Below are 24,296 nucleotides of genomic sequence, written 5' to 3'. Positions count from 1 at the left end.
GATGATCATGGATTTCTGTTTTTTTAAAACCTCCATGCTGAGGACGAGGCTGCTGTTATTAAAGGAAGTGGAGCATGCTGGGATGTTTTCTTCACCCGTCATTTATTACGTCTGTTTCATTTTTCTGTCTGAGCTCATTACATCATTAGACCCACCCCCACCCCCATCAGTGACAAAATGACAAACACACACACACACGCACGCACACACACACACACGCACACGCACACACACACACACACACACACACGCACGCACACACACAGGCTCTCACACACCTTCTGTCCTGCTGTGCCATTTGGCTCATGTATTTTGAAAATACGCCCGGCAGGTAACAGCAGCAGCCCGACAGGCGGGAGCAGGTGTGTGTGTGTGTGTGTGCGTGTGTGTGTGTGTGTGTGTGTGTGTGTGTGTGTGTGTGTGTGTGTGTGTGTGTGTGTGTGTGTGTGTGTTTAAGTGACCGTGACGCAGGGCAGATGTGAGTGTGTGTGTGTAATCATGAGTGATAACAATGAAAAACTAGAAGAATAAGACTCTGACAGTCATAGGAACTGAACGGGGGTCACGTCTGTGTCCTCTCTGTGTTTGTGGAGATGCTCAGAAAGACCTGGATCCTCACAAAGAGACAGTGTGTGTGTGTTTGTGTGTGTGCTGGGGACAGGTTGTGTAATTATGAGATGTTGGAGGGGGTCTACATTAGCCAGCTGTCACTCCTCGCCCCTCACCCCATGTGTGTGCTTTAAGAGAAGCCTCGGAGACGGGCCTTGGCGGAGGACTGCTGGTGGTTACACTCACAGATTGATAAGTTATGACACCTCCTGTAACCTCCTCTGCCCTCCCTGTCTGTTAGTATTCTCACTCCGGTGTGTCAGCGTGGAGTCGCTACAGTCGGAGCATCTTTAAGCTGCTGCAGCATCACACCAGGCATAAAGTCAGTGTATAAAAACTTGTATTTCCATAATTGTCCACTGAGGGAGTGAATGAGGGAGGACAGTCATCCAGACCCAGACCCTGTTCATCTGCAATATGTCATCCATCAGTGCAATTAGACACTGACAGCAACACTGGCTCTATTCGATTCTTTGTATTCATCTTCCATGAGCGATGCGTCCTCTCAGCTCTCTGGTGAAAACGACATTTCATCTGCGCGTTGGAGTGACATGAACTCTTGGACAATCTATCTTACTGTCTTCTTATGACTCCAGTTTGTTATTTACAGTTATTTCTTCTAACTTCCTGTCTTTTAAAAAATTACATAAAGTTGTGAAAAGAATCTAAAGAGGCAACTGACTTTATATTCAACGCATCTCTGTACTGTGTCAAAGGGATATTAAGTCAAGTTAGGTGCAGGCTGTACTTCAGTGTTGAATTGAATCAGGAAAGTTATAAGAACCTATTTGCTTTAATAATCCTGGTTAAAGGCAGAGCCTCCTGAACAGATATAAAAACATACCCAAAGATAAAATGCTGCCCCCGGTGGTGAAAGTCTCACGACGCGTTACAAAATGCTTGTTTGGGATTTGTCCTTGTTAGCAAACAAACAAACTGATTCATGCAAATGCAAAAACTGCACAATGAGCTTTTTTGGCAGCTTCTGTTTCACTGGAGCTCACATGATACCAAATAAATCAGGAGCATTTACAGTAATTTTCCTGGAGGCATGAATGGTTTGGAGTGGAGGAAACACTGTTTCAGGCTTTAGCATGAAAACCTGTCACAGATGTTTGGCTCATTCGAGGGATCTCCCTCAGTTTCTTTCATTTTTTGCTTGATCAAAGTATTCCCATACATGGAGCCGCAGCCTGATTTCATGGCTTTGAAGTGGCACAATCGGCTATTTTTAGCCTGGCTGTTAGTTTCAGCTGATCAGCTCGCAGAGGAGGAGCGCGTAATCCCCAACTTCAAGTACAAACAAGAATGTGGCCAAACTCGGAGCGCTGAGGGTTCTTCTTTTGGCCTTCATGTCGAGGCAGCAAAGAAAGCCTGATCCATCTGTGTCTGCTTTCACCCCCCGACACTCCTGCTGTCACGGGTCAGTGTTCAGTCACCAGGCAGGGACAAAGGAGGAGATGTTGAGATGAATGGAAATGCGGCGAGTGTGGCAGAAACACACACACACACTCAATCTCTCTTTGTAATGTCATTAGTGGAGAAGCTGCTTCCTGCTGCTTTGATCTGATCTTGACTTTATCGAGGTGACCCGGCCGACTGTCTTTTCTTTATCTCAAATTTTTGTGGATTCTGTACTAAATTCAAACCCAAAGTGAATTTAAATCTTAGAATTTATTCTCAACGTCACAGATGTGCCGTGGATTCATCGTGATGTGATTTTGGGTCAAACTTTCCCCCCTCTGGAATACATTAATATTTGTCTTCTGTTGATTTATGTTTGGTCAAATTAACCATGTCTTTGCTTCTTTCCCCTCCCCTCCTCCCCTCCTCTTCTCCTCCCCTCTTATCCCTCTTTGTTCTCGGGGTCACCCCCCCCCCCCCTCCCCCCACAGCCAGCTCCTGAAGAAGCGTTTGTGGAGCTGACGGAGCGAGGAGCGAGCCTCACTCACAGTTGGGCTGTAAAGGAAACAGACACACCCACCAACTTACTGCTGTTTACTCCTCTCAGCTCTCCCTCAGCTCCGGGCGGTCCCTGGAGTGTGTGTCTGCCTTGGTGTGCGTGGGTGTGTGTGTGTGTTTCTTTATGTGTTGATGAGTGTGTGGGTGTCTTGCATCACTTTTGATGGGACATTGAAAGATGTGTGTGTCACAGAGTCGGTGGATGGGCTGTAGGGGGATGTGCTCCCCCGCCCTCCCGCTGCTCCTCCTCCTCCTGCTCCCTCTGTCCTTCCTCTCCTCCACGCCTCCGTTTGCTCAGGGAGCCATCCACATCCCCGAAAGCTGTGAGTACTCCCTCCTCCACTGCACACATCACACACTGGAAACACTGGAAACACTGGAAAGTGTTTGTTTTTTCATTTCCAGTAAATATTTCCAAACCATTTCCTCAGAATTAACAGGGCTGGGAAGTATGAGGGAGAATTTCCACATTTGGCTTCTCTAATCATATCATTACTCTTTGAAATTAAGTATCAGGTCAGTAGATTTCTGCTGTAGCCACCAACTTGAATTATTTCATAGGCATCAGGGGAGGAGTCTAAACTACCCACGAGCCTCTGATGCAGCGCTGTGGAGAAGAACCAGAACTATGGATTTCTTTTTTCTTTAGCCTTTGTCAAGACGTAACGTTCAACATTTGATGCGTTTGGTTGAAATGTTCGCAGAGACGTCAGGTCAGTTCAGGTTATTTATGTTGCTCCAACTCACAAGAACAGTTACTTCAAGACACTTTAGACTCCAAAGACCCCACAGTATGCTGTGAAAATCAACCCCTCCCCATACGATCAGCACATTGTGACAGTGGGAAGGAAAAACTCCTTTTTAACAGGAAAAAACTTCCTGTAGAACCATCAGTTGTGGAGTGAGGGGTGACAGAAGAAGAGAGAAAAAGAAAGCACCGGGAGACATCGTCTGTGAGATCATAGAGCTCTGCAGTAGCCACAAACTCTCCTTCAGGGTTGTCTCCTCGAGCACCTCTGGACCAAAGCTCACTCTGACCACTGCGACGTCACCACAGACCTCAGACTCCAACAAAAAGCTGTTCGCCTTTCAGGCATCTGAGGAAAAACCTTTGATGGAACTGACCAGAAACGTGACGTGTGCTGATAGGGGGCCATTTAAAGGTGGATCCTTTGGTTCCTGCACAGTAAAGTTCAGTAAAGCTCTGGTGCTGTGTTTATTCCTGTCAGATATGGAACTTTCAAACACATCTAAGCACAAATATAAATCCAAACAATCAGGTTAGAATAACCTCTGGTCCTGGAGATAAAGGTCAAAGGTCAGCAGGCGGGAGTCAGAGGAGGAATCAGGTTCAGTCTGACCTTCGGTAAACGACCTTCTTTCTGGGTGTGGCAGGAGAGGAAGAAGAGAAGGATAGGAGGAGGAGGAGGAGGAGAACGATGGGGGAGGTGGAGAGAGGGGAGGGAGGGGAAGGAAAAGGAGACACGGGGAAGAAAAAATAAGGAGATGGATGTAAAGTGACCTGAGACGCCAGTGTGTCTGAGTCAGAAAACCAAGAAGGAAGATAAAATCCCTGAGATGTTGTCACTGTTAATAAAAATCCTGTTAATGAGCAGATCTTGTCCCGCTCGGGGAACAGCATGAAGAATGTGCCAGCATGTGTTTGTTCAGTCTGTAAACCTTTCCTTTCTGCTCTCCTTTCACTGCTTCCCGTGGACACAGATACAAAAGACAACAGTAAGTGATTTTCTTTGTTGCTGTAATGAAGAAATGTGTGTCGTGTCTGCAGCTCTGACGTGAGCAGTGCTTCATTGGTAGAAACCTGCTCCGGACGTCTGCTGACTGTGTCTCGCACCTGCTCACCTGCACTTTTCCTGTTAGATTTGTCAAAGCAGAACATCTCTCCCCTGCATCACTCCACACAGACACTAAGGAAGAGATCATGTATATTAGCTCATTTAAAACTGATTTAATGTTATTTTGAGTATTTTTCTGAAACAGATGTACGGATATTTGGAGGGCTGAAACTGCCACATTAGTCATTTCATTGTATTTCTGTATAGTTCTTGTGCAAAAGTCTTGGACCACTTTTCATTTCTCTGTATTTCTTGGATTCGGTGCAGCAATTTAATGAAATGTGCAAACATACATAGAAATGAACATGACAGAGTTTGTACAGCTCCAACGAACCTGAGTAAATGTTTGTCATGCGCAGCTTTATTTTTCAGCACAAACTGAACTCTGTCCTTTCAGTATGTTCAGGAACAGCTCTCCACACATTTGAAAACAGCACAGGTCGACCAAAGTGTTGTACATGGTAAAAAAAAAAAAAAAGCAGAGCAAACACACACAAAGAACAAAACAAAAACTCAGTCATAACTTAAAGCTGGTGAGTAACAGTGTGTTTTCAGACGGGTTTGAAGATGTTGAGTGTTGGAGGGATCCTAATTTGAAGAAAGTTGCCCAAAGTTTGGGCGCAGCAATATCACAAAGGTCTCCTCTGTGTTGTAGCCTGCTTCTAGGGACGATCAGAAGCTACTTATCAGCTGACCTGAGACTCATTTATCTACAAAATATTTTTATTTAAATATACAATGTCACAAAATATCAGAGTATTCCATTAAAAACTGTAGTTTTTAATTTTTGCTGTTATTATAGGATGTTTATCTTTTTTTATTTTTGAAACAGTGGCTCCTGTTAACCACGATGGTTTTAGAGGACCTGCCAGAACTAAGAATGATGAATGAGCTTCAGTCAATCCCTCTAGATGTGTCTCGATCTGTACGCCCTACTTTACCTGCCTGTACTCTGCCAATTTCATTACTGTGTGTGTGTGTGTGTGTGTGTGTGTGTGTGTGTGTGTGTGTGTGTGTGTGTGTGTGTGTGTGTGTGTGTGTGTGTGTGTGTGTGTGTGTTCAGTATTTCAGCCTCCAGTGCTGACAGAGATGCCAAAATCACACACAGTGTTTTCTCTAGAAGACTTCAATCTGGCCTGTGAGGCCACCGGGAACCCAGCACCCACGTACGTACACCTGTGTGTGTGTGTGTGTGTGTGTGTGTGTGTGTGTGTGTGTGTGTGTGTGTGTGTGTGTGTGTGTGTGTGTGTGCTGACATGGCAATAAATGTCCTCATAATAAAACAAGAACAAAATTGTCTCTCAGCTGTTTCCCTTTTAACAGCTCGTCCCTCTCTCCACTCCCTGCTTCTCTCGGGGAGACAGACTGTTAAAAGTAATAATAACAGCTGTAAATGTTACACTTCCTCATATTTATGTATTTCTGTATTTCAGGCCGTCAATCAAAAGGCTGAAAATTTTACATGAACCTGTTTCCGGCTTTGATCCAAAGATAAAGACTCGCTGCTTTATAATGAAAATGTAGATCCTTCAAAATAGCTCACAAATAAATAGAAGCTGTTTTCTTCATTGTGTGATTTAAGGTTTGTTTCTGTGACTTTGTAAACTGCTGATGTGCTGACAGCCGTTCTCCCCTCTGTGCTCATAGATTCCGTTGGCTGAAAGATGGCGAGTTGTTCGGATCTGAGACCGAAGGATCCGGAACGCTGAGAGGCGACAATTCTTCCCTGGATATGTTAGAGGGTGAATACCGCTGCTACGCCTCCAACAGTCTGGGCACCGCCATGACACAAACCGTCAAAGTCAACGTAGAGCGTGAGTCACACAAAGGCACAGATGTCACACGATCATATAAAATCACACACACACATCAGTGAGTCAGTGAGGTTGATCGGGGCCACCTGTTCTGCTCGCTCATCTCAAGTTGCCACGGCAACCATTTCCCGGAGACAGCACTGTGACGTCACTCAGTAGGGAGGATGTACCGTGGGTGTGGAGGATGAAGCCGATGGCTGCGGTCAGCGTGCACACAGACTCACTAAAATCTCTCCAGATGAAATATTATACTGTACGGGCTCTTGCTGCCCCGGATCTCACCTCTGCCGTGGTTTTGATTGCAGTTCAGTTCTTTCAGATTTTATTTATTTATTTCCTCTGCAAATTACTTCCATAATTTGTTGTTTTTCTTCCTCACAGTTTTTTTTTTCTGTGATTGAATATTGCTCTGTGACTTCCAGAGAACCATTGTTCTCAATTAATTTGGGAAACTTCAATGTTTACAATCAGCTCAGCCAGCGTTTGTAAAGGTTTTGATGACTAAATGTCAGTTTCGACAGGCAGCATGTGGTCGAGGTATCTTGATTTACCCAAAGCACCATCAGAAAGCTGCTTTTAGCAAATAAAACTTTTAAACAATGTTTCAGAGCAAAATAAATAACTGGCTGATGAAACCTGAGAAGCTGTGCAGGAAATATGAGATTCAAGTTAATCATGTGACCCAAAAAGACAGATGATGTCACTCTGTGTCCACATGATTGTAAATATGCAGCTATTGTTTCAGCTCCTCTTAATTACAAATGAACCCTGGCATTGTTTTTATATAATTTAGGCATTTAAAGTCTATTATCCTGGAGATTTCCTCCAGTCCACTGTGTTACAACAGCTGTGGAGTGTATCTTTACAATTATCTTCTTCCTTCTTTGTATTGTTTTATTTTGCGTCACTATTTTCATTGTTTCTTCATTGTTACCTGCACAAGTATTAACTTGTATTCTGCTGCTTTGTGTTTCAGCTCAGCCAATTCTCATGAAACAACAAGTGGAGCGTGAGCGAGGACTCGTGGGACAGAGTATGGTCCTGTCCTGCAACCCTCCAAAAAGCTCGCCTCCTCCCAGCATCCACTGGATGAACATAAGTGAGTGTGCCGATCTGTTTCCTGTCCCGTTCATCAGCTGCCTGCCTCTGTGACACACAGACTCTTTATGTCCACTCTCCTCCATTTTTCTATGACTGACCTTCTCTGCCTTTTCAGTTATCAGCTTATTGAGGCTGCGGTGCAATAAAGCGAGGCGCTTATTGTGCATTTGAAGAGCAAACTAACCAATTTCATTTTACACTGACGTGAAAAACATTTTCACCTTCCACTGCAGTTTCCATGCTTTATTTCCCACCTACATTAAACTGTCCCCGTCCCGGCTCAGATTTGATGCACATTACTCGGAGTGAGAGAGTGACGATCGGCCTGGACGGGAAGCTGTACTTCGCGAACCTCGTGAAGAGTGACAGCAAAGAGGACTACATCTGCCACGCCCAGTACAGAGAGGCCAGGACTATTCTACCTGCCACTGCTGTCTCCCTCTCTGTCAAGCAGAGTGAGCGCACACACAACGCACAATGCACACAAAGTGTTAAATATAGAGATAAGAAAAATCAGAAAAGTGAGTCAGAGCATCACGCTGTCCTGTGTGTGTGCGGACCGTGATCACGCTCTCTGTGTGAGGTAACATCAGCCAGAACAGTTAATTATGTCATGCAGACATAATTAACTGTCTGTAACACAACTGAGACACCAGTGTTTGTTCCACTATGATGACGCATATATGCTCAGTAACTAGATCACAGTCGACTAATCAGCCCTGCCCTGTAGGCTATTTGTCTTCATTTCATCATTTATTGTTGCAATAATCAGCATGACCGTGATGATCGAGCTTCACAGTTTCCGTGTCCTGATTTCTGTCTTCACATCGTCCAGGTAACAGCGTGGCTCATGGAGGAAAACCCGAGTTCTTCCACCACAGGAACCACTCCCAAATATCAGCCCTCAAGGGGAACAGCGTCACCCTGGAATGTTTACCCAGAGGCCTGTAAGCATCTCAGTGTGTGTGTGTGTGTGTGTGTGTGTGTGTGTGTGTGTGTGTGTGTGTGTGTACTTCCACCTTCAGTTTGTTTACACGTGAAACTCATGTCATGTTTATGATCCTTGTGGCATAAGAATGACTGACCCACCTGGTTCGCTCTTTCAACGCACTTTATTCCCAGTTGCTGCTCTCACAACACTCAGCTGTGGCTTTTCTGCTACAGCCACACACAACAACAACAACAATAACAACCACACTCAGGACCCAGTTACTGTTTCATATTTTCTCTGCTCGTAAGAAATTGGCCTGCTGACCTCATGCAGCCTTGCTCCTTTTTCTTCATATGAAATCATTTGATCTGTTCAGTTTCATTCTAATGATCCTGCTTCCTGTCTATGGCAACAAATGGACTCTCACTATAATTTTGAGTTAATGATGAAAAAGGATGTTACATCATTACCAAGATCATCTGCATGCACTCAGCTCTAATTTCCTCCTGTGATCGATCTTCTGTTCGTCGCCTACCTCACTTCCATGATCGGTTCTCTCTCACAGTCACATCCTTCTGTTCTTCCATGTCCGTCTCTGCAGACCCACACCTCAGGTGGAATGGAAGAAAAAGGATGGTGTCCTGGCAGACACAACCGGCCAAGTTATTAACTTTGACCGCTGGCTCCACTTCGACAACATCACCCTGGATGACGACGGCGAGTACGAATGCAAAGCCTCCAACACCCACGGCTCCATCACGCGCTCCTTCACGGTCACTGTGGAAGGTAGGCCGCTGAGCCGAGCGCACAGACGATCACGGTGCTCTGCTGACCGTGAGGACGTGATCTCTGTGTTAGTTTGAACTCTAACGTGTTTGTGCTCCTCTGTCTGAGATGATTGTGAGTCTTTACTGAAGAACATGTGTACATGTTCACAACTTCAAATGAGCACTTCACTAATTAACATCAACAGGTCCTGAAGCCTGTTCAGAGTTACAGCCAAATGTTCAACAGACAAGTTCTGACTCTGAGATTTATATTTTAGGGTTTAAATGCTGCTTTTCTTCGTTTTCCAGCGGCTCCTTACTGGATGAAGGAGCCTCAGAACCTGATGTACACTCCCGGGGAAACAGTCCGACTGGACTGTCAGGCGGACGGCATCCCGAGGCCCAGCATCACGTGGAGGATCAACGGTCAGCTGTTAACAGGTACAGCAAGATTCTGACGGACCTGTTTGTGATTCTTTGGGGAGAAACTGTAGCACCTGATGTGTGTGATTGATACTCAGGAGTTATCGATTTCTTATATAGTGCACATGATAAACTACCTTTAAACAGCTGGGGCAAACAGACTTGTATTACTCTGATGATCAGCACTTTGCAGAGTGAACCGTTCCTTCGGGTAACTCGATGTTGATTCTATTAAAGCTTGATGGCCACAGACATAGATTTGAAGGCAGGGCAGAGCGAGCATTTCCTGGCTCCAGGCTGTTGACTTTCTGTGGACAGAGAGCCTCTTAAGCTTAACGTGAATTAGATGGACTCACCAAAAGAGAGAGAGAGAAGTGAGAAGATAGAAAAATAAACAGAGAGTAAGGAAACAAATCATCAGAACAAAGAAGAGGGAGAAATGACTGAATCAAAAGACCGGGGCAGAAAGAATGGACGATGGAAATGAGACAAAGAAAGAGTCCACATTTCTGTATCAAACCTTCTTCTTGATGTTTCGCACATTCAGAGTTTACATGTTACTTGTGAAGATGGGCTTTTAGGAAAATTAAAATGAGGAAAGAAACTAAAAGCCACATAAAAGGAAGAAAAGGAAGGAATATGAGCACACTGGGAGGGAAACTGAGAAAGCAGCAGAGGGAGGGAGGTGACAGGCGGTGACAGCTGCTGCTCCTCTCAGTGGGCCTCAGCTTCTCTGTTAAACAGTTCTTTAGATTCAGCCTGTTTCTGTTTGACAAACTCTACATTGCCTCCTCGCCTCTTCCCCCCCCCTCCCTGTAGAAGTGGATGAAGAACCTCGGCGCACGGTGACCGCAGGAACGCTCATAATGAAAGACGTGAACATTGGCGACACGGCCGTGTACCAGTGTGAAGCCAAAAACGACCACGGCTCCATCCTCCTCAACACCTACCTCTACGTCGTCGGTATGTTTCCCGCCGGGTTCACGTCCTTCTTTGTTCTGTCTCACCTGTGATTGGTTAATGACGGCGTCTCTCCCTCTGTCTCAGAGCTCCCCCCTCAGATCCTGTCCCCTGATGGGTTCATCTACAACGCCACCAAGGGCCGAGACGTCGCACTGCACTGTGAGTCTTTTGGCTCGCCACGACCCCGCGTCACATGGTGAGTGTCACACAGTGTGGATTCTCATCAGTGTAACTAAAATACCCTCTCTGTATTCTCTCTGCTGAACCTTTTCACCTCAGTGAAAATCATTTCTCTAACTACACTGTGCAGAATTTAACCTTCACCACTAGGGGGCAGTATTTTATCAGAAAGTTTGATTAACCAGCCCTGTGGAGAGAACACTAAACCAGGGCTGGGTTTTGATGATCGATTTATCGATTAAAATCGATTCTGGCTTTGATAACGTAAAATCTAGTCATTAAAATCCTGAATCGATTTTTAAATATAAATTTATTTTGCCAGAAACGCCAGAATCTCAAGTTGAACCTCACAAATTTTCAACAACTACCAAACAGCTAAAACAGTAAATGAGAGCAGGAACACGGGTCCTGCACAAAGACGTGAACACAAAACGCCGATGCATCAGAATCAGTGAGATGTGACTTTCTCACGCGCTGGCACGGACACGGTCACAGTCACGCCGTCGGGGCTGAAAGCCGACAGCTCGCTGATTCTTAAGCTGCGGGTTTTTATCTCTCCAAACAATATTGACTCAACCAGCAGCAAAAGAAGATCCAAACTGCGCTTCACATAAACATCGGCATGAATTGCTGTTTTGCTTCCACCAGGATAAAATCACACTTCATGCAGAGCTCTCTCTCTCTCTCTCTCTCTCTCTCTCTCTCTCTCTGCACTTTCCCATCTAAAAATCTGTTTTCTGCATTATTCGCTTGCTTGTTACGCACCAGTCTACCGTTGTTTACAGCCTGTCGGCCGCTGTTTTTTTCCTTTTACTTACTTCGGAAAAGAAAGCCTCATTTCTGCCGTTCAACACTGAACAAATGTAAACTTTAAAATTATGCAAAATTGCAAAACTCTCAGCTGTGTCTGTAATCAAACCTCCGTAACTTTGCTCTGCTTCACCTCAGCAGCATCAGGTCATGTTCATGTGTTGATTAATGGTTTTCTTTCGTTTTTGATCTGCTGCAGAATATTTGTATAAATCCCAGACCAGGAAAATCACCTCCATGTTTTTCTGTTTTATCCTCAGTTACTTTGACACAAAGGCCTCTGCTGTGATGCTCACACCTTTGACAAAGTCTCGCAAGTGTCAGCTTCCTTTTTATAGACAAAAAATATGGAAATGTGCTGATGCATGATCAGAATTATAATATTTCTGACTGTCTGAGGCAAAATTTCCCCGATTCGAATCGAATCAATCGAATTGAATCGAGGATCAAATCGATTTGGGACCTTGAGAATCGAAATGGAATCGATTCTAGAAATCAGCGAAGATACCCAGCCCTACACTAAACCAGAAGAAAATCCAGCATATAGATGGCATCCTAAAGTTAAGGGCTTGATAGAGGAGGGTCCACACTAGTTTGAGAGGTGGCCCTTTCAAACTAGTGTGGTCAGAGGTGTGGTTAGTCTTAGAGGTGATTATAAAAAGTTGGGCTGTTTTCTGCCGTCAGTTTTTTTCAATGTAAAATCTGCCAAGAGAGATGATTTTTCAATGTCATTTAGTCATTTACCAACAGAGCAGGCAAAGTTTGCTAACTGTAAGCAGTAAAGCTTGTAAATATGGATGTGCGCATGCATTAACTACCTTAAGTAACTAACAGGTGCAGGACTGTAGAGTCTCTGTGTGTGGACGGGTATTAACATCTTCATGGGGACCAAAAATTGGTAGTTTACTATACTTGTGGGGACAAACAGCCCGAGTATGAAGGCATTTTTGAGACTCAAAGTGTGGTTTTAGTGTCAGGGTTACAGTTAGGTTATGGTCAGGGTCAGGGTTAGGTGTTCATTTTTGATGGTTAGGGTAAGCAGCCAGGGAAAGCATTATGTCAATGAGATGTCCCCACAAGGATATAAATACACACGTGTGTGTGTGTGTGTGTGTGTGTGTGTGTGTGTGTGTGTGTGTGTGTGTGTGTGTGTGTGTGTGTGTGTGTGTGTGTGTGTGTGTGTGTGTGTGTGTGTGTCAAAGTGCATGCAGCTGGATGATTTGTGCAGGTAACTAAAAACAGGCAGATCAGTGTGTATGCTGTCCGTGAAATTCTAGTGTTTTAATTGCAGTGAAATAAGGTTTTATTACATAAAAAAGGTGATTTTAAACTTTATTAAAGCCTATTTATTGACAAGATCAAAAACAAAGAGCGCATTCAAACTATCAAACTAATTCAAACCGTTTGAGTTGGAGCTGGTGGTTGCTGACGTGAATTAAGTGTCTAAGAATTACAGCAGTTTCTATACACATCCCACATTTGTACAGCAGCGTTATCAGTCTAGTTGTGCTAACAGTGAAAAGACACTGGTCATGAATGAGCCATTGTTGGTTTGGCATCCCCTGCTCTTTACTTTGAATGAAACAGCGCCCTCGTGTGGTTTTGTTTGAAATGCACCATGTCTCTGATGACCTGACCACACCCATTTCCCAAGTATGAAGAACTGAAAGCAGTCTGCATTTATTTTTATCTCCAGCTGTCGTGTGATTAGATTTTCAGTTCCTGACATCTGGAAACAAATGTACACTTACAGCTATCAGGTTTTTTTAGTTATTTAACCACCAAAACTTAGAAATACTGTTCTGGGTATCCTTGAAAAAAAAGACATCGAATTTCATTAGAAAACAAATGTGATGTGTTGGCTTCCACTGTGCAGTTCACATTATGTTCTTCCCCTCTCTCATCATTTATTGATCCCTTTGTGTTTGTTATCAAGTCACTAATCAGTGAGGATACACACTTCCATCGATCCAGGTCCTGGGACCTGATTCTGCAATCGTATGTTAGAATAAGTCTGCAATGATTCTGGAGACACAGAGCTGATTAGCATATGTAACGATCAATATCTTTGCTCTGTGTGTGCGTGTGTGTGTGTGTGTGTGTGTGTGTGTGTGTGTGTGTGTGCGTGCATGTGTGTGTGTTGCCTGCAGGGACCGGGAGGACACGGGTGCTCTGCTGTTGGACCCTCTGCTGTATCCTCGTGTCTCCATTCTGACCAACGGGACCCTCAAGCTGTCCGACGTCAGCCACAACGACAGCGGCGAGTACATCTGCTCCGTACAAAACACCAACATCTCCATCACGGCCAAGCTGGACGTCTTCCGTGAGTCTCACACATAAAAGTGAAGCTTCATATAAATCTTGCTCCTCTCTGATGGAGCCTGGAATTATTTGCGCTTTATAAAAATCTCTGCTTGCACCTGTGACTGTGTGACTGTGATATGAACCATTTATGATGCAATCATTTTGTTGTAAGCGTTTACAGAAAAAGTCACTAACAAATGTCACTAATTCCTCGGTCCTGTGTTTCCTGCGTTCCTTCAGGTCCAAGTGAGATACTGACGCCCCCCCAGGCTGTTCGCGTTGTCCAGGGAAAGAGCGCTTTCCTGGACTGTGACGTCGACACCGATCCTCGGCTGAGGGATTACCAGGTTGTCTGGAAGAAAGCGAATCGGAAACTAGAAGAGACATCAGTAGATGACAAGTAAAAACACACACACACACACATACTGTGCAAAACAAAGCACATTTCTATTGCAGCTTCTGTCCTAAAAGGAAAAGAAAGAAAAAAACCTAAAGATCTTTTATTTGGGAGGAAACAGAAGAAATCTCTGGAAATTCAAATTCAAATTCAAATTCAAATTTTATTTGTCACACACACACAACCATACACAGTATGACATGGGGGTGAAATGCTTGTAGCTGTACAATGCCCGACCATTAAATGACAGAAGAAAAGTTCTACAATATTTACAATTTACTACAAAAATTTACAAATTAACTTAGGAATTTACAGTAAAGAATGTGCAAATAGCAGAAGAGATTATAAAGATAAGGATTATAAATTATAGGAATTATAGGATTATAGGAAATGTGTGGTGGTGCGTGTGGTGACGTGTGTGAGAGTCCAGTCTTATAGTGACGTGTTTGGGAGAGTCCAGTCCTACACCTGGTTCAGGGCCCGAATAGCCTGGGGGAAGAAGCTCCTCCTCATTCTCTCTGTTTTGGCCTTAAGGGAGCGGAAGCGCTTCCCAGACCTCAACAGTGAGAAGAGTCCATTGTTGGGATGGGAGAGGTCCATCATAATCTTCCTAGCTTTGGACTTGCACCGCTTGGTGTAGATGGACAGCAGGAAGAACAGAGGACTGGTTTCTGAGCTGGAAATTTCTCTTTCTGAGAGCAGAAATCTAAAGACCTTCATGGTGAATGTACTTATCTATGTGATCCCCAAAATGACACACTCACAAATTTCCTAATAATTAAATAATCCCAGTGACTCATTTTCATCTTAATTTGGGAAAAATAAATAACTGAGTCATATCATCAGCTGCTTCTTCAGAGGATTGAGCTTCAGAACAGGTCAGACATGTCTGATCACAAGACTCGATCCTTTATGGGAAGCACCTGAATGGACTGCATGATGGATGCTGGACCCTGAAATGAGTTGCCAAACATACTTGTACAGCTATTAATACCACAAAAGTTTATGTCTGTGAATGAAAAACAACCAAAATGTAGTAAAAGTGCATACTTTGAAATGCAGCATCGTCGATAAACGTTCATGACTCTCAACACAGAGAGAGAACATTACAGCAGCTCTCAGGTGTCACCATCCAAGAAACATCTGAGTTCCTCAGCTCTGAACTGGAGGTCTGCATGTCTCTGTCAGGGTGCAGAAATAAATGACTTGTACTGTTGTTGTTACACAGAATTACACGTGTGCTCGTGTGTGTGTGCAGGTACACCTTCTTCAAGAACAACACGCTGAAAGTGACAGACGTCCAATTAAATGACAGCACGGAGTATTCCTGTGAAGTCATCACTAAAGTGGACAACGTGATTGCACAGGGCTCCATCACTGTCATAGGTGTGTGTGTGTGTGTGTGTGTGTGTGTGTGTGTGTGTGTGTGTGTGTGTGTGTGTGTGTGTGTGTGTGTGTGTGTGTGTGTGTCTGGACTGTGGCTCTAATTGTTTTCTGTTGTACTCTCAGCAAAACTGGACCCTCCCAGTGGTCTGACTCTGTCTAATGCTGAGGGGGTCAGTGTGACTCTCAGCTGGAGCCCAGGACTCTCCCACAACAGCCCCATCACAGGTACCACACACGCACACAAACAAAACATGCGAATTTTGGTATCTGTTGTCATGTGCTGATAGTGGAAGCAGCTGAAGAGGACATTTTCATTTCCTGCTGAGACTCTTAAACCTTATGAAATGTTCTGGATTTTTCTGAGATGACTGAAAAAGGAGTACAGCAGGCCACCAACCTCCACCAATCACACTCCATCTTCATCAGTTATGAAAAACATGGGTAACGACAGCGAGACCTGGATGGGCATGATTGGGAGGAAAGGCCTCCCCGATCTGAACCCGAGCGGTGTTTTGTTATTGGACTTCTGTGCAAATCACAGTTTGGCCATAACGAACACCTCGTTCGAACATAAGAGTGTCCATAAGTGCACGTGGCACCAGGACAATCGGTTTTGTAATCGTATCACCAGACCTGCGACCATATGTTCTGGACACTCAGGTAAAGAAAGGGTCTGCGCTGTCAACTGACCACCACCTGGTGGTGAGATCGATCAGGTGGCGGGGGAGGACGTTGGATAGACTCGGTGCACCTAAATGCGTAGTGAGGGTGTGCTGGGAACACCTAGCAGAGGCCCCAGTCCGTGAGATCTTCAACGCACACCTCCGGCAGAGCTTCAACAGCATTCCAAGGGAGACTGGGGACATTGAGTCCGAATGCACCATGTTCAGCATCTCCATTGCCGAAGCTGCTGCATTGAGCTGCGGCCGCAAGGTGGTTGGTGCCTGTCATGGAGCGCTGCTGACTTTAACTGAGAAAATTGTCAGACGGTGGAAGGAATACTTCCTGGACCTCCTTAATCCCACTGACACGTCTTCCGAGTAGGAAGCAGAGTCTGGGAATGAGGGGAATGACCCGCCAATTTCCAGGGGTGAGGTGACTGAGGCAGTTAAACAACTCCTTGGTGGCTGAGCCCCTGGTGTGGATGAGGTCTGCCCCGAGTTCCTGAAGGCTCTGGACGTTGTAGGGCTGTCCCGGTTGACACGCCTCTACAATGTTGCATGGAGATCAGGGGCAGTACCTGTGGACTGGCAGACCGGGGTGGTGGTCCCCATCTTTAAGAAGGGGGACCGGAGGGTGTGTTTCAACTACAGGGAAATCACACTCCTCAGCCTCCCTGGGAAAGTCTATGCCAGGGTGCTGGAGAGGGGAGTTCGTCCACTAGTCGAACCTCGGATGCAGGAGGAACAATGCGGTTTTTGTCCTGGTCGCGGAACACTGGACCAGCTCTTTATCCTCTCCAGGATACTTGAGGGTGCATGGGAGTTTGCCCAACCAGTCTACATGTGTTTTGTGGGCTTGGAGAAGGCATTCGACCATGTCCCTCGGGGTGTCCTGTGGGAGCTGCTGCAGGAGTATGGGGTGTCTGGCCCATTGCTACGGGCCATTCAAACCTGCAACAACTGTTGCAAGAGCTTGGTTCGCATTGCCAGCAATAAGTTGGACTCGTTCCTGGTGGGTGATGGGCTCCACCAGGGCTGCCCTTTGTCACCAATTCTGTTCATAATTTTTATGGACAGGATTTCTAGGCACAGCCAAGTGGCGGAGGGCTTTCGCTTCGGTGGCCTCAGAATCTCATCTCTGCTTTTCGCAGATGATGTGGTTCTGTTGGCTTCATTGGGTGAGGGCCTCCAGCTCGCACTGGAACCGGTCCGTCGTGATGAAGAGGGAGCTGAGTGTAAAAGCGAAGCTCTCAATTTACTGGTCGATCTATGCCCCTACCTTCACTTATGGCCACGAGCTGTGGGTAGTGACCGAAAGAACGAGATTGCGGATACAAGCAGCGGAAATAAGCTTCCCATAACGGGTGGCTGGCCTCTCCCTTAGAGATAGGGTGAGAAGTTCAGCCATCCGGGAGGGGCTCAGAGTAGAGCTCCTCCACATCGAAAGGAGCCAGCTGAAGTGGTTTGGGCATCTGACAAGGATGCCTCCTGGGCGCCTCCTGGGTGAGGTGTTCCGGGCATGTCCTACCGGGAGGAGGCCCCAGGGCAGACCCAGGACACGCTGGAGAGATTATATCTCTCGGCTGGCCTGGGAACTCCTTGGTGTTCCCCCGGATAAGCTGAAGGAGGTGGCTGGGGAAAGGGAGGTCTGGGCTTCTCTGCTTAGGCTGCTGCCCCCGCGACCCAGCCTCGGATAAAGCAGAAGAAGATGGATGGATGGATGAACACCTTAGGCATTCCTGAAACAAACCATGTTGCTCATTCAACTTTATTTAAAACGTATTTATTTGAAAATTACAAAGAGTAAGAACAACATTGAAAAGAATGTCTATTTCAATAGCGGGAGTTAAATTCTGGAATGAGTTAAAAGAAGTAATAAAGGTCAGTAGTGATATAAACCAGTTTAAAATAAAACTCAAACAATAAATTTTAAATAAGTATAAGAATGAAGAAAATGCAATTAACCCAAGACAGCAGTCAAACTCATGTTTATTTTCTTCTGCAAATTAGCAAATCTAAATATAGTTTTAGTTGAACATGTGAAAATACTTTTTGAGATGTTATGTTCTAAGTTGAAGGCGTTGTATACGTTTTTGTTGTTCAAATTTAGATGATGAGGATGTAAACCTGAGGGGGTAGGGCTAAATAAGTATATACTTCTGCCTACTCCTTTTCAAACAACTGTATGGAATGATTTTATGAAACGTTGGTGAATGTATATGTTTGAAATAAAAAAGAACTGAACTGAACTGAAAAACCGACCTACAGCTGAAAAACAGCTGATGAACCGGATCATGTCTGACTCCTTCCAGAGTTCATCATACAGGCTCGGGAGGAGTACCACACGGAGGAGAGGAAGTGGACATGGGAGGAAATGAAGAAAGTGCCAGGCGACTTCAACCACGTGGAGCTGACCCTCCATCCATTCTCCACCTACCGATTCCGGGTCATCGCCATCAATGAGGTTGGCAGGAGCAGACACAGCAACTCCTCAGACCACCACAGCACGCCACCTGCTGGTAAAGAACAATACCTCAACTTGTGCTGTGCAAATGTTGGTATAGATCCAATATCAAATAAATACAGGGCCAGTACTGCCAATACCAGTACTGATACCAAAGCTTAAAGGCAGCTTATGTAGGGAAGAGCAGCATGATTTATGAGATTCTGATTTCAACTGTGATTTTTAATTTCCACAATAATTAGTTGACACAACAAAACACACTCTTCAGCTTTTCGTGTATTTTAAATTGGGAGGTTTTTTAAATTTATGTTTGCTATAGGACATAAATAAAATAGACGTGACCGTGAACATCACAGGTGCATGTTTGAGGTATACACTTTATTTAACACAATTCACTGGGCTACATGCTGCAACTAAAAGATAGAAATAAAAATCGATCCTATCATGATAGTATCGATCCGATACCAGTACCAGCATTGGTATCGATCCGCCCACCTCTAGCCTTAAGTGATAGGATCCATGTGTCAGAGGCTGGAAAAGACTTCAGTGAATGAAACAACAATATAAGCTAGCAGCAGATGTGATGAGCTTTAGAGTTACAACTGCTACTAGCAGTGATTTTTATAGACTGTGTCCAGGAGCTCAATATGAGGCGTGGCATTACCCACCGGTTTTTGGAACAGCAGTTTATGGTCATCACCGTGTTGTTCTTCTGCAGGAAGTTTGTTTCTGCTGTGAAGTTTTACCATGGAGTCTGACTCACAGCTGAGCCTCAGGCTGACATTAGAGGGACGGAAAATGTATTTACCATTAATTACATTATCAGTCTGAAAGTTTCACAAAGAAATATAAAACATGGTTGATCAATGGTCATGGAGATCAATAAAGAAGATCAATACAGGATGACTGAAGTGTGTTTATTAAACTGAGATATTTTCCTTCACCCTTTTAGTTCCCTCCATCAACCCTACAGGAGTGCGCAGTAACTCCTCAGAACCAGGGACACTGATCATCACGTGGGATGTGAGTACGTCAGCGTGTATGCAGTGGGCTCGAGTAAACATCCTCTGATATGTTTCATGAAAAGCACAGTCCACGGGCACTTCATATTCTTACTTTCTGTTGCAGGAGATAGACAAGCGTTTCCATAACGGCCAGAACTTCCAGTACGAGGTGCTGTGGAGGGAGGCCGATGGGTCAAATGTAAACTGGAACTTCGGCCGTGTGAGGTCTCCACCGTTCATAGTGAACAACACAGGAACGTACACACCGTTTGAGATCAAAGTCCGATCTGTCAACGCTCTCGGAGGAGGACCGGAACCAAAGTCGGAGAGCGGGCACTCCGGAGAGGACAGTACGTCATCCCAGAGCTTCATCCCTGTGGCCGAGTGCTGTAATGGGAGGGCCTGTTATTGTGTGTAACTGGGAACCATTACAGGGCTAAAGCCTGTGTGCACCCACTGAGAGGACTGGAACTAAAGCTCATACATACACATATAGAGACAGTACATGATATCTACAAGTCAGTAATACTGATGACAGTGAGCCAGTTCTGAAAATATCAACTTAAAACAATCTGAGTTAACCATGTTTATCCATACAGCTTATGAATGCCATCAGTCATAAATAATCTCACTGCAACAGCTTCATGAAGCATCACATCACAGCTCTTTCTGTCAAAATGTCAAATCTAACATCTCTTGTTGGAGTGCCCGGCAGCTGTACACATGAATGCTTTGCTGCTGTGCAGGCTGTTAATCACTCAGAGCATATAGTGAAGTTTCCTGTCAGTGCTTAGATCCTGCTGGGAAAATGTCTTTAGGTCAAAAGTCAAGAATCTCAATGAGTGGATGATGGGAATGATGCAGCTGAGGGTTTAATGTCTCACGCTGAATGTTCGGCATGTGAATCAATAATTGCCTCTTTTGTAATGTTGTCATTTTGATGAGAAATACGAGTTTCAGCTCGAACTGACTTATTTCTGTTTAGGAGGTTGCACATGCGTTCTTTCACAGGCTTAGAGAACTGTTCAGTTAGAGGGTAGTTAGGAGGTAAAAAGGTGATGACTGCCAAGGTCATTCCTCACAGCAGTCATCACGGTTTCCTTCAGTTACCTCGAGCTCTGAGGTCTTCACTGGTCTTTGGAAAGCTCAGTGTTTTATCAGCAGCAGCAGCAGCAGCAGCAACGCGTGACATGACACCATCCAAAGGTTCTTACCAACGGGCTAAGCTTCTTCAGTTCTAGGGTCAAATGGTGGAGAGTCCCAGATTTAGGCCATATGGGAGTGTCCCCCCCACAGAGGGACAAAAGGGCCCCCTGATGATCCTCTAATCACATGAGCCGAGGTGTGAAACTGGGTGTGGGTCACAATCAGCCAGAGTTTCAGGTGAGCTCATTGTGAAACCTGACCCCACCTTATTATGTCATTTCCTGAGGTCAGATGGCCCAGGGTGTGAGTGGGCGTTAAGGCATCTGGGAAGGATCTCAAAACTGGATTATAGATTGCAGACAATTGGTGTCACAAGCTCCGCCCTCTGTTCAAAGATGGTCGCTCACAGTGGACATAGATGCTTCTTTCACTCCTCTTTCAAACCATCTGTCCTCTCTGTCCAAAATGTGAACATTGGCATCCTTGAAAGAGTGACCTTTATCCTTAAGATGCAGATGGACTGCTGAGTCTTGTCCTGTGGAGGTGGCTCTTCTGTGTTGTGCCATGCGCTTGTGAAGTGGCTGTTTGGTCTCTCCAATGTAGAGGTCTGAGCATTCCTCGCTGCACTGTACAGCATACACCACATTGTTAAGTTTGTGTTTTGGAGTTTTGTCGTTCGGGTGAACCAGTTTGTGTCCAAGTGTGCTGCTGGGTCTGAAGTAAACTAGGATGTTGTGCTTGGAGAAAACTCTCCTGAGTTTCTCTGATACACCGGCTACAGAGGGGATGACAATGTTTTAAGTGTTTCCTTTGCATGTGTGTGTTGCTTCTTTTTTCCTTCAGGCTTAGAGGGAACATGTTCTGCCCGGTGGTGTAGGGTCCTAATTACTCCAAGTCTGTGTTCCAGAGGGTGATGGGAGTCAAAGAGGAGGTACTGGTCCGTGTGCGTGGGCTTCCGGTAAACTTCGATGTTGAGGTTTCTTCTCAATGCGCACAGCACAGTTCAGGAATGACAAACAGTTATCCTTTGTGTCTTCCCTAGTTTGACACAAAGGATAACTGTTTGCCATTCTTTAGGAGTTTTCTCCAAGCACAACATCCCAGTTTACTTCAGACCCAGCAACACGCTCAGACAGAAACTGGTTCATCCCAAAGACAAAACTCCTAAACACAAACTTAACAATGTGGTGTATGCTGTACAGTGCAGCGAGGAATGCCCAGACCTCTACATTGGAGAGACCAAACAGCCACTTCACAAGCGCATGGCACAACACAGAAGAGCCACCTCCACAGGACAAGACTCAGCTGTCCATCGGCATCTAAAGGTCAAAGGTCACTCCTTCACACATCTGTCTTCTCTTGGCTCGTGTGATTAGGTAGAGGGTCAATAGTGGGTCCATTGTCCCTCTCGGTGGGTTACTCCCAAAGAGCTTAAATCTGGGACTCTCCACCATTTGACCCTAAAACTGAAGAAGCTTCTCGAATGAGAGGTGAAACGTCTTCAAGCAACTTAAAGAAGTCCAGACGCTTTTCTTTCCAAGCTCCTTAGACTACGATGACCTGGATCAATGAGGACCTTCACAGACACATGCTGTTAAACTATTCATCATTTCAGGTTCACGTGCTTATATTATGACATCACCGTATTGCTTAGAAATATCCTGACAATCACAGACAAGTCATTACTGCAGCAATGGGTATTTACTAGTGTAATGAATTCAGCAGAAATTCAGAAGTTTGTCTCTGACAGAAAACCGTGCACACACACATACACATGTTGCGTATTCATATCTTGTGTGTAACTGACATAATGCTTTCCCTAGCCCCTTACCCTAAACCTAACCATAACCCAGTTGTAACCCTGACACTAGAACCACCTTTTTTAGTTTTAAAAATGCCTTCAGACTTGTGAGGACCAGAATTCTGGTCCCCATGAAGGCTGTTGGTCCCCACAACTATAGTAAAAGTCCAACTTTTGTCCCCACAAAGATATCAATACACATTCACACACACAGTCATAAACTGCGAGTTTGTGCAAATAACATCGCTGCTGTGCTGATTTCTTATGTTCATGCCTTGCTGCTTCTCTCAGAGCCAGAGGAAGCGCCGACTGGAGTTTCAACCACCGTGATGAACAGCACCATCAGAGTGAGCTGGAACAAAGCCCAGAGGGTCCGAGGTTGGCTGCTGGGATACAGGGTAGCACTTCTCATTGAGTTTAATTACCTGACTCACATCACAGAAATGCTCTTAACATTTAAATCCTCTGTTCATGTAAGGTTATTACTTGGTGCGATGTTTCAAAAATTTAATTGGACTTTGGCTTTGAGCCTCTGCCCATCTTTAATACTGAGAAACTTTATAATCTTTCTGTCAATCAAACCCCAGAAAATAGTCCCGAGTGGCATCTTTGATTAGTAGAATAATGGATGAAAACACAGGCTGATAAAAGTTTTTATCGTGTTCTGAATTTTTTAATTTCATTTTCAGCTGTAACTTTATCAAAGCACATAAAGTGTGTTCATGTTTCTCTATGCTTGTTTCAGATCTACTATAAGAGGCTGGCTCCCAAGGCCGAACGGAGCCGGAGGTCTCTCAGACAATCCCAACATGAGGAGGACAGAGGAGAAAGATCTAAACAATTGAGTGAGACAGACGAGCACAGCTGGCAGGTGGAGGAGGTTGACCATAGCAAGACCTCAGCGGAGGTGACGGGACTGCGACTGTTTTCTGAGTATGAGCTGACGGTCACTGCGTTTAACAGCAAAGGGGAGAGTCCTCGCTCCCCGCCGCACCACTTCCACACGCCGGAGGGAGGTGAGTTTCAACCAAACACTGCTGTTTGAGGGTCATGTGACCATGGATCGAAGTGCAATTTGACAGGTTCCACAAGTCAAAGGTCAGCTGATCTGAGCAGCATTGTGTAGTAAGTTAGCTGTCTGCTTTAATTACCAATTATTTTAAGGTATCAGAATGCTGCTCTTGTTCCAGCCCATTGCAACCTCTGCACCTGACCCAAAAGCTTACGACACGACATTCATATCCGAGCGGACTTTGACATTCAGACAGAATAAAGTCAACCGAACTTTCTTCCCTCGTGTCTAAGAGTTCAGGATCAGTTCTCAAGTTACACAAACCTCACCTGGAACTGTTCTGTGTGTGCAGTTCCTGGTCCTCCTGCAACTCTGGAGTTTGAAAGCCCGACAGAAAAATCCCTGATTCTCTCCTGGAGCCCTCCAGCTGAGACCAACGGCATTCTGCTGGGATACATAGTGCAGTACCAACGGGGTAAGGTCTGATCCTGGCTGCGTCATGAAAATAAGATGAAGTTTAACGATTGTGACTTTTCTTTTTGTGTTCATCCTTGAATTCTGTTGTAACTTTACTTTCTGGTGTTTCCTTCAGATTTCAATGTTTTTCTTTGTCCCTGTTTAAGTTTTATTTATTTCACTTTCTGGGAACAGCGTTTGGCCACCAAGCGTTCTTAGTCATGTTTTTCTGCCTGGTTTGTGTTTCA

At 45.0% G+C, this 24,296-nt stretch overlaps 1 protein-coding gene across 2 annotated transcripts in view; it reads left to right on the top strand.

Annotated features, from left to right (window-relative positions):
- LOC113009717 (neural cell adhesion molecule L1-like) overlaps positions 1 to 24,296 on the top strand; it is a 45,937-nt gene that overhangs the window by 13,049 nt on the left and 8,592 nt on the right. The window contains exons 2-22 of one of the 2 annotated variants that reach the window (XM_026148192.1): positions 2,505 to 2,894; positions 4,294 to 4,308; positions 5,491 to 5,593; positions 6,075 to 6,241; positions 7,218 to 7,340; positions 7,627 to 7,797; positions 8,178 to 8,289; positions 8,875 to 9,059; positions 9,350 to 9,481; positions 10,283 to 10,426; positions 10,511 to 10,622; positions 13,567 to 13,739; positions 13,961 to 14,120; positions 15,376 to 15,503; positions 15,627 to 15,728; positions 18,478 to 18,684; positions 19,582 to 19,652; positions 19,758 to 19,983; positions 22,872 to 22,978; positions 23,326 to 23,596; positions 23,945 to 24,067. In XM_026148192.1, coding sequence (XP_026003977.1) covers positions 2,750 to 2,894; positions 4,294 to 4,308; positions 5,491 to 5,593; positions 6,075 to 6,241; positions 7,218 to 7,340; positions 7,627 to 7,797; positions 8,178 to 8,289; positions 8,875 to 9,059; positions 9,350 to 9,481; positions 10,283 to 10,426; positions 10,511 to 10,622; positions 13,567 to 13,739; positions 13,961 to 14,120; positions 15,376 to 15,503; positions 15,627 to 15,728; positions 18,478 to 18,684; positions 19,582 to 19,652; positions 19,758 to 19,983; positions 22,872 to 22,978; positions 23,326 to 23,596; positions 23,945 to 24,067 — 2,977 coding nt within the window. In that variant the 5' untranslated portion in view covers positions 2,505 to 2,749. The remainder of the gene's footprint in view (positions 1 to 2,504; positions 2,895 to 4,293; positions 4,309 to 5,490; positions 5,594 to 6,074; positions 6,242 to 7,217; positions 7,341 to 7,626; positions 7,798 to 8,177; positions 8,290 to 8,874; positions 9,060 to 9,349; positions 9,482 to 10,282; positions 10,427 to 10,510; positions 10,623 to 13,566; positions 13,740 to 13,960; positions 14,121 to 15,375; positions 15,504 to 15,626; positions 15,729 to 18,477; positions 18,685 to 19,581; positions 19,653 to 19,757; positions 19,984 to 22,871; positions 22,979 to 23,325; positions 23,597 to 23,944; positions 24,068 to 24,296) is intronic. The other variant, XM_026148193.1, reaches the window with a different exon arrangement.

This window comes from Astatotilapia calliptera, chromosome 17 (assembly GCF_900246225.1).
Source record: "Astatotilapia calliptera chromosome 17, fAstCal1.2, whole genome shotgun sequence".
NCBI lineage: Eukaryota > Metazoa > Chordata > Actinopteri > Cichliformes > Cichlidae > Astatotilapia > Astatotilapia calliptera.
This window is presented reverse-complemented; position numbering and strand designations above follow the sequence as displayed.